The sequence below is a fragment of the Penaeus chinensis genome, chromosome 5 (assembly GCF_019202785.1).
Source record: "Penaeus chinensis breed Huanghai No. 1 chromosome 5, ASM1920278v2, whole genome shotgun sequence".
Lineage (NCBI taxonomy): Eukaryota > Metazoa > Arthropoda > Malacostraca > Decapoda > Penaeidae > Penaeus > Penaeus chinensis.
The window spans coordinates 30,560,253-30,571,053 of NC_061823.1; the positions used below are offsets into that span (position 1 = coordinate 30,560,253).

General features: G+C 40.5%; 1 protein-coding gene across 1 annotated transcript in view; it reads left to right on the forward strand.

Moving 5' to 3' along the window:
- The window catches only part of LOC125025659 (death-associated protein 1-like), a 6,110-nt gene extending 2,061 nt beyond the window's left edge, over positions 1-4,049 (forward strand). Inside the window, exons 2-3 of the mRNA XM_047613771.1 lie at positions 1,168-1,267; positions 1,689-4,049. Coding sequence (XP_047469727.1) covers positions 1,168-1,267; positions 1,689-1,848 — 260 coding nt within the window. The 3' untranslated portion in view covers positions 1,849-4,049. The remainder of the gene's footprint in view (positions 1-1,167; positions 1,268-1,688) is intronic.
- The last annotated feature ends 6,752 nt before the right edge of the window (positions 4,050-10,801 follow it).

Consider the following 10,801-nt stretch of genomic DNA (forward strand, 5'->3'; position numbering starts at 1 on the left):
TCAGACCTCCCCACCCAACTCCCCTCCAGAAACTTTTGAAGACCTCAGAAACTTCGTAACATCACCCAAGAGAATGCTCCACTCCCTTATCCACCCTCTAATTGCTCTCTTCCTATTAATTCTGCATTCAAGTATTTGCCAATATCCATCCTTTTCCTCCACCTCCACCTCCTCCTCCAAGTTCCCCCTACCCCTCTTCTTCCCCCTCACCCAAAAAACAGCCCATCCTCTTCTCCTAAATGTGCATCACCATTCCCTTTTTTTAATTTTTTCTCCCCATTATTCCTACCACTCACATCTAGATGCACATGAGACTCCCTTATGTCACAACAAGGTCCTTCATTATATCCCACTCCTCCAGACATTTTTCCTGATACTTCACCACTTTCCCCTGTTCCATTATCTCCTACTCTTGATTATTCTCCTACTTCTACACCAATCATTTCTTATTGTATAACCCTCTGATTGTTTCATAATGGCTTTTTTCAGTTTTCCTCTCCCTTCCCTTCCTCAAACGCATACTCTCCAGTTTATCTGATCGCCCTATACCTTTACCCATTTGCTCCCCCTCTGTACCCTTTTCACTACTATTCTATCCTATAGTGTTCTACAACCTTTGAAATCTTATCCTGATCGTTAACTCATTTTCACCCTTTTTGCCACAATACTTTACCATAGTGCTCTATGACCTTTGATGTCTATTACATTTATTTCTTCCAACCATTAACCATTATCTATCAGGAAGGTGATATATTAGCTTTACTAACTACCCATTTTTATTGAGATTACAATTGTATGAAAAAGATCTCTCAATGAGTACCCTATTGAACCATATTGCTGTCCAGTTATTGCTTCTAGTAAGCAGGCATATAAACCAAATGGGGCAGAGTGGGTAGAGCTATCTCTAATATTTTAACCCCTTCTCGACGGGTCACGCCTATAGGCGTCAAAACAAACTGCTCGAAATGTGGCATGCGGCTGTAGACCTCGGCGGTGCGCCAAAGCATTCCGAAGCAAGGGGTTAAGTTAATAGAATCTATAGTGTTTTACTGCTTTGCAATTTGCACATGTTCATATAATTTTATATTCAATATGATGATAATTATTCAAAATCTCATCGGTAACATAATTATAAATAACATTATTAATATGATATTTTCCTTTCAGTGAAAGTTGCTGGTGTCCGCCATCCCCCAAGACGGAAGAGTGCAGAGGAGAGGCCTCGCAGGGACAGTGATAAGGATGTGGAGCAGATTGTAGCAAGGAGGTCAGTTCTCTCTCTACATTGCTATAGAATCAGAATGTTTTTTTACAGGTAAAAATTAATCATGAAACAAAATGTAAGAGATGTTTTCTGACATTGCTAATCTATTCAGTTCATAATAACGTGTGCATCTGGACTGGCTTAACCAACAAGTTGGCCAAATTACAAGCACACTACTGGCTGCTCAGCGATTGTCATTTGCTATACATCAGTATTCCCAGTGTCTTTATTTGCAAAGTTTGATGATTAGTTTTCAACCGGCTTTAGAGGGCGATATCTGTCTAATGATGCAAAATTTTCCTTATTCAAAATTACACACAGCACCATGACCAGAAATGTGTGTTAATGCCTGGGTGTGTCATAATAGGACATTCATAAAAAAACAAACAAACTATATACTAATGTTTTGCTTTTTTTATTCTAGCCCCCTGAAGCCTCCGACTACAGTTGCACCTGTGTTAGGGAACTTGGAAAAAGACTATCCTATAGCAGCTGTGAAACACACACATGAAAAACCTGTGCCAACACACACTCCCCGTAATACTGCAAATGTTGCCCCAATTATCCAGCAGCCAAGGAAGTAGAAAGTAGTTTTATAATGGAGCTATATGCATCCAAGCCATCCTAGATTATTCTCCTCATTTAAGGTGGTCTGAGTGCTGTAAACCTGTATTCAGGGCTCAAATGATTAACTACAGGGATTTTTTTTTTCTTTTTCTTATTCATGATATTGGGTATAGAACAGTCTTGGGTAACTAGGTGATACAATAGTTTTGATTTAAATTTATATCTCCAAGTGTAAGAGAAAATTCTCTCATTCGCTCAAATAATCAGGATAATGTGATATATTAGTATCAGATAGAGCTTAGAAATGGAGATTTTTTTTGTGTGACTGAAAATTGTTAGGTGCTGTAAGAAATATGGGTTATCATAATAAAAAGTGATGTACTTATAAATGTGGTGGTATAATGTGACTACAAGTACAAACAGTTGTGGGTTTGTGATATATAGAACTTTTACATAAAGAAAAATTCATGGGATAATGAAACTTTTCCACTTCTAGTTCTCGCTATCATTTGTTTTTTTCTTCTCTTTCCCAAGAGAAGGAAAAAATGTCTTGATTTTCATATTACATTTTTATTTAATAATTATCAGCAGGAGGAACAACTTATTCAAACAAGAAAGCAAGCCTGTCCCCTTTTATCCAACAAGCACAAATAATAGAACTTGGTGTGGTGGATCGATTAAGATGTGTTTTAAAACTGATTGGGTTGTATGTAATTCAGGCAAGCTTTTAAGAAAGTCTTATGTTGATCCTTTTAAATGCTGGCTTTAAAGAGCATCTTCCTAACTTTTTTTTTTTTTCTCTGTTAATTATATTAAATATAAATTTTCATCTGATATCATTGATCATAAAACTTTTCAGTACAATAGGTGAGAGGTGCATGTTAAAAATTTTACGTAATTTCAGGTTCTAAAACGGTTATAAATTATCCAGAGTTTAGCATACTGCTGTGATATTAATAGTACCCAATATCTTGATTTTTTTTTTTGTGATGTTAAATGCCAGTCTGACTTGAAGGAGATAGCAACATCAGTAAATATTTTTAAAAACAGTGACCAAGCACTAGCAAAAAACATTTTCTGAGACATCCCTGTATAAAGTATTGCTTTTATTCATGTTCATCAAATTTAGGCATTTGTATTTTGTTCATTTTGAAGATATCTATAATTTCTTAATGGCAGTAAGTTTTGAGCTACTTTCATAGGGATAGGTATGGTGAGGATGTCATTATTAAGAGTTAACTGCTTTTTAAGAAACTATATCACCAGAGTACAATGAAAGGGACCAGGTTCCAAGTACTGAGAAGCTACATCATGTGTGCTGAAAATTACTTGCTGCCCAAATACTTTGGTTGTTTGTAAATCTGAAGGAACACACTCGTGTACCTGTGTATGTGCATTTCTGCATATGTATGCAGTTGTTGTACACTCATCATACATGAAGTGCATAACTGAGAGGAACTAATGTGTGTAATAGTTATATATTTTTGAACTGTTGTTTTCAATTGTTTATTGAAATTTATTTTTGTTGAACTACTAGGGAAGAAGGAAGTGTGTGGTAATTATACATGCTGACATGTACGAGGGAGTTTGTCGTGTTAAAAAAAATTATCAAAGTGTAGTAAAAAAAAAAAAAAAAAAAAATCCTAAAATTATAGACATCAATTATTGTAAGTATTAGTAAGAACAAAGAAAAGTAGTGTGCAATTTAACTAGTCTTGGCTTGTATATTAGCTAGTCAGCAAAAGAAATTTGGTAGAATTCCAATTGGAAAATGTATACATTCCAATAGGGGACACAATTGACACATTTCTGGGAATCATGCCTTACAGTTGGTTATAGTTTTTGGTTACAAGATAATTATATTATCCCAAAAAAATATGAAAAGACATTAACAAAAAAAAAAAAAAAAAAAAAAAAAGGTTTTGGGAAATTTTATTGGCTTCAATTTTATTTCAATAGCAAATATTTGATCTATTATTAATTACACAATTTAGGTGAATGGAGAGATGAAGATTTCATTGTTATGAATATATATGGCTAAATGTGACTGTTCCATAGGTAAACATTCAAAGGTAAAATATAAAATATTGGCAGTTTTATAGATTAAATTGGTGAAAATATCAAGAACTTCATCACTCCATAAACTTCATGTAGAAATGAGAAAAGTTTCATTGTATTGGGGACTATACATTGTAAGAAATAAATGCAAAAAATGGAATGAATTTTGTTATCCTTCCAGACTACAAGGGGAGCTGTAGAGTACAATAATTCCCTCCCTCATCCATATAAAGGGCAGTAACATGCAGACAAATGTGTTTCTGGTAATTGATTTTGCGATGTGATTGAGCTGTTCCTGGGTGGTTGACTCTTTCCCAATCCCTTGCCCATTTTTGTCGTGGGAGATGGGGTGGGGGTTTGGGAGACGAAGACTGAGACCCAATGCTGGGGATCTCCCAGCCTTAGGCCCCAGACCTCAGCTTGACTAATTTTGCATGTCCCCACTACTCCCTCCTCCACACGTCCCCCGCCCTTCTACTACCCTCACCTCTACAAGAATCTTAAATACTCTATTTAGCCCAGCCAAATGGGACCGATTTTTCGTGATCCCTCCCACAGCTCCCTACTCTGACAACACCCTTCTCTTCCAGCAATGTCTCCAAAACCAAGTAGGCAAAGTCTCTTTCTGTAGCCGACCCGACGGCTCTCATCTTGTCACAGTAACCTCTGAAAAACCAAGCTATAGCATTAGCAAATCTAACTGATCTAAATGGCAATCCCATCCCTGCAGAACCCCATCCAACCCTCAATACTTGCACCGGAATTGTTTCTATCTCCCCAGCAAATTGCCCAATCTATGACAAAGATTGGTCAGATTGTGGAGAAGACTTACTCTCCTGTCTCATGGACTATAATGTGACATCAGTACAGTGCTACTCCATTCCTCCCAGAGGTCATCGTAAGAAACCCACTAACATTGCCAAAATTACTTTCTGTAGACATGACCTTCCCTTTAATAGGTGGAGAATCCCTCCCTGTTCGACCATACCAACCTCCTCGTCGGTGCCAAAACTTGGCGTTTAGGACACCCAGCCAAACACTGTCGTTCCACAGCCAGATGCCCACTATGTACCCAACCTGGCCATACTCGATCAAACTGCTCTGCACAATCACGTACATGTGCCAATTGTGGCGGCCCCCATAATGTATTTTATAGAGGCTGCCCCACCTACAAATTTGAGTCTGAGGTAGCAACTCTCAGATTCAGACTTGGGCTCACTCTACGTGAAGTCAGACAGGAGACACGTTGACGAGGTTTTTCTCTTACTCCCTACTCCAGGAATGGTGCTCACTCTACCAATCCCCCTACCACCCAAACTCCTACACCCTCTCCTAAACCTACCCCCCCTCCTAAACCTACCCCCCCTCCTAAACCTACCCCCCCTCCTAAACCTACCCCCCCTCCTAAACCTACCCCCCCTCCTAAACCTACCCCCCTCCATCTAACTTCCCCTCTTTTGCCATCCTAAATCCAGACACTCCAATCTCTACTACAGCCCCAACACCTTCACCTCTTCCTCCCCGCACTACCCGCAGCAGACCCCACAATCACCTCCACCTTCCTTTGTCCCTACTCTTCAGACACCAAGATATTCAAAACTATATAATCAAATCCCAAACTGACACTCATCCACCTTCAAATTCTACAACTCCCGCTGCCTCCACACTCAAAGTGACTGCCGATATCCATCCTCCTACTCATATTCCCCCTACACCCTATCATCCTACCCCATCCCAACAAAACCCATCCCCCCCGACTCCAGCCCCACCTACATTAACCCTCCCACCATCCCCTCTATCCCTTCCACTCCTTCCTGGATACACACGTGAATCCCTTATATCACAAATATCCCCTTCCCCAGACCCTCCACCTCCTAATACCCCTCCTGATACAACACCACCTCCCCCACCTCCCCCCTCTCATTCCTTATCCCACCCTCTAGCTCCCTCCCCTTCAAATTCTCCAACACGCACTGCAATCTTTACCACTAAATCAACGAAAGTATAACTATCCTTCATTGGAATATTCGCGGTTTCTGCTCTCACAGACCTGACCTGCGTCATATCCTCTTCTCTTATAACCCATCCATTATATGCCTTCAAGAGTCTTTCTTACATATCCTCCAATACCAATTACCATTTTGTCTCTTCCCCACATTCCCTTTGTCTCGTCCATACTTAACAACCAGAAAACACCTTATGTCATACCTCCCTTTCAAACCACTGTCCCTTGCACAGTTATTCGTATCTTTCTTCGCCGCTGGATCACAGTGATTTCAGTCTACTTCTCTGATCTCACAATCCGATCCACCCCTATGTTCCTTATGTAATGTTCCTCTTTCAGTCCCACATATTTTATTGTCATGCCCACGTTTTGAAGCAGCTCGTACCTCTACTTTCCCCCACCTATCCTCCCTACACCGACCTCCCAACCTATCAGACATCCTTACAGAATCTCACACTTTTTCCTTAGACAACCTGTTTTCCTTCCTCATATATATCCTTCACTTCATCTAACCCCTTTACGTTACCTCACCTGATCCTAACCCATTCACTCACCAATTCCTTTGCCCAACTTTATCAACTAATCACTAACTCAACCACCCTTCACTAACATTTACTATAGTGCTACATGACCTTAGATGTCTAGCCCATTTATTTTGCTTTTAACCATTAACCATTAACCATTCTTCCCTCCCCCTTTCATTTCCATCTCTATAGTGACCGCTTTCCAGTTCTCCTTTCTACTTCATATACACCACTTCCTACCTCCCCATGCTGGTGCTTTGATAGAGCCAACTGGTGTGCTTTCACTTCACACTCTGCTACTTTCATCATCTTCGTCCATTTCAGATATAATACAATGTTTCACAACTACAGTCCTAAGAGCTGTCTATACAGCTATTACTCGAACCTCAAGATTTTATACCTCCAAATGTGTTCCATGGTGGAATTCCAACTAAAGCGCTTCGCTTAAAACGTGCAGCGTGGAACAGTTACTACTACAAACAAGGCACGTCTAATCAACTATCAGCCTTATCTCCTTTAAAAGAGCATCCACCTATCTTCATTGTACAATCCAAAACCGTAAAACATCTACATCTATCTCAACTGGTTGGCGCTGAATCCATAAACTATCAGGCAAACATCCCCCTCCATCCAGCCCCCGTCATCCATATACTCTCCCCTCTGATCCTCTCCAAGTCGCTAATGAACTGGGTGACTATTTCAGCCAGGTCAGTAGTGGTTCTCACCTTTCTCCCCACTTCTCTTCTATTAAAACCATCAGGGAATGCACACCCTTCATTTTCACCCTTTCCACGCTGAATCCTATAATGCTCCTTTTTCTTCCTCTGAACTTAGTGCTGCCTTACAGTTGTCGCAACACCCGTGAAGACCCTGATGATATTTATGATTGTATACTCCGACACCTTCCATCTTCTCAATCTTTCCTAATAACTATTTTCAACCCCATTTGAACGACAAGAAATGTTCCTCCTTATAGGCCTCATTTACCCCCCCTAATCCCTTACTTGTTGCTGTGGGGGGGCTTAGGAGACGGAGACTGAGGACCCCTACCTTGGGTCTCAGCCATGCAAAAACTTATTTTGCACGGTCTTTTCTTCTACCCCTCTCCTTTTCCTTCCCTTCCTCTGTCCATTTCCTAAGGTGTGAGAGCTGTGCTGAAAGGAGAAAAGGCTGCAATGTAGAGGACCACCCCTACCTCGGATCTTAGCCTCAACAAATTTTGAATGGTCTTTTCTTCTCCTTTTCTTTCCCTTCTCTTCTTCCCCTTCTGTCCACTTATCCTAGTTGTTAACTCATTTTCACCCTTTTCGCCACAAAACTTTTATCATAATGCTATATGACTTCTTTAGTGCATTTATTTGTTTTAACCATTAACCATTCTGGTAATCTACAAAAATCACCTGATGAACCAAAAACTTGCATACTCAGGGCTTTGCCTTGAGGATCAACCTATTCCTGTATTTTGAATATGCCATTATTGACATGGCAGAAAATGTTCAATAAGTAAATAAATAGACTTTTCCCCACTTATTTCAGGCTCGCCATGGCCAATGATGAAGATTTTTTTTTTTTACCCTTAGGGGCATTAAGGCTTACCCTATCATCAACTAGCCTATCTAAATTTGATTTCTCTGGTTTCCCAACCTCTGCCTCCCCTTTGTTCACAGCTCCAACCACTGATACCAATACCCCCTCCTCGATCTTTAGTGTCAACTCTATCCATTCCAAATCACCTACCTAGGTCATTACTTAACCCTCAGAATTCACTCCTTTTGCTCTCCCAACATCCTCCACTCCACCTCCCACTGTAATCTTCTTCATTGTCTACCCCTCCTACTTATTACTATTCTTCATCCCTATTGTCCTCCCACAGTACTACCTCACTCCACACCACCCCCATCTTCCTCCCACCCTTGTCCTTCTACTGCTTACACTTCTACAGACCTTTTGAGTACTCTTTTTGGCTCAGCCAAGTGGAATCGATTCTATTTTATTCCCACTACAGCCCCTTACTCTGACAATATCTTCATCTTCAAAAATGTCTCCTAAAACAAGTAGGCAATATTTCTTTTCGCAGTCGTTCCGATTGTTCACATATTGCCACAGTTACATCTGGGTCCCAAGTTATCTTACCCTGACTGACCTCACTTCCCGGCTAATTGTCCTATCTACAACAAGGACTGGTCAGACTGAAAATGACCTACTTGCCTGCCTTATGTGCTAATTGTGATGGCTCCAATAATGTATTTTCTAGGAGCTGCCCTACCTACAAGCTCAAATCTGAGGTAGCTGTTCTCAGGAAGCATGCCGATGAGGATTTTCTTTCTTTACCTACTACAAAACTCCTTTACTCTGCTCCCCTCCCATCTTCTCAAGATGTCTCGGCATCTGTTCCTTCTAACCTGACCCATCCTACTAAATCCAGATACTCCAAGTCTCTACCACTTCCCTGATGCCTACCCCCTCCTCTTTGTCATTTCACCTGTCACACCAGGCTCTGCTCCCTCATCCACCATCCAATCTCTCTATTCCTTTTCCCTCTACATTCCAAGTATTTGCTGATATCCATCCTCTTCCTCAGGTTCCCCCAACATCTTTTCTTCTAACTCTCTCCCAACACACCACATCTTCTCTTTCTCTATGTGCACCATTCCCTCTTCTTTCCCCATTATCCTTAATGCTCCCACCAGGATGCTCATGTGATTCCCATATGTTGCAAGTGTCCTCCGGATCCTTCCCCTCCTGACATTCTTCCCAATACTCCACCACCTATCCTGTCCCCTTATCTCATTCTCTGGACTTCGAGTTAAGACCATCACAAGGATTTATCATACAAGTGGGCATGACCAGTGGTCCAGTGGCAGGCACCTGTAAAGGTGACATCACAGGTGAGAAAATGACAGGACAACTACTAGCTTATTGATTAGTTTGCCTGCCAGTGTTGTTATCTCAAGCCTGCCTGCTGACCATACCTGCTCCACACGATCGAATATATTAAAGATCTGCAAGCATTGCCAACTATTGAGCTCAAGTATAATGGCAGTTGTATTGTTGCTCACACATTGGTGTTTGTGCCAGTCATAACTGTGGGAACCAGAGCATGTTTTCTTTGAATTTCTACTCATAGATAGCCAATTAAATTGAATTACCAGTGATAATTGCAATAGAATGATAAATATTGAAGGTACTGTACCAGGCAGTGTCTTGTGATTTTAAGACAAGCTAAAAGCTCACTTGTTCATGCATGCATTTCTCAGTTGTGTGAATTGGCCATAAGTATCTAATCTATCCCTTCACCTACCATGGATCACAGTTAACAGTTGTGTGTGCTTTTTTTTTTGTCATGCTTAAGAAGTTTTGAATGTTCTCTAGAGTTTCTAAAAGAAGGTTGGGTGGGGAGGTCTGAGTAAGGAAGGTTTTCTTATGAGGAAGAGATGAGGATGTTTTGTGAGATGGGGTGGAACTTTAGATTGTCTGATGCGACAGGTAGAGTAATGAGCGGTAAGCACCAGGGAAATGGTAGAGATTGGAGTTTATGGATTTAGAATTGGATAAGGAGGCAGTAGAAGTGGGAATGTAAGGAGGAGAGGGCAGAGTAAAGGACAGCATTGGAGTAGAAAGCAAGAGAAAAACTCACTGATGTTCTTAAGCCACATTTGAATTTTAGAACTGCTACCTCAGACTCAAACTTATTGGTAGGGCAGCCCCTATAAAATACATTATGGGAGCTGCCACAATCTACATGTGTATGATTGCCCAGTTTGAATGAACATGACCAGGCTGGACATATAGACACCAACATTTCTGACACTGATGAGGGGGGTGATAAGGTTGGACAGGGCAGGCCTTGCCACCAATATAAATTTCATAGGGGAAACTCTGTCTTTTTGTCTTTGGAGACATTGTTGGAAGAGGAGGAGGATGTCAGAGTGAGGGACTGTAGGGGGAATACAAAAAAATGATCCTCCTTGGCTGGGCTAAAAATAGTACTCAAAAACATTGTAGAGGTAGAAATAGTAGAAGGACCAGGACAGGTGAGGAGGCAGTGGTGTTGAGTGATGGAGTACTGTGGAGAAGCACACAATAAGGATGATTAGTAGTATAAAGGAGGAGGGAATAGAAAATGAAGACTGTGGCATTACCCACCTGGAACGGAGTAAGATTTTGTTGAAATATTTATACTGTTGGAATGCCCAATATTGTTCAATAATGTTGCAGCTTAGTAATGACTTTTTTTTTTTTTTTTTTTTTTTTTTTTTTTTTTTTTTTTTTTTTTTTTTTTTTTTACTATACTCATGCTTTTATGTAGTGTTTTCTTCCTGTCTTGACTATAAGGCATGCCCATGACTAATAACACAGCTAAATCCATGAGTTTTGGCAAGG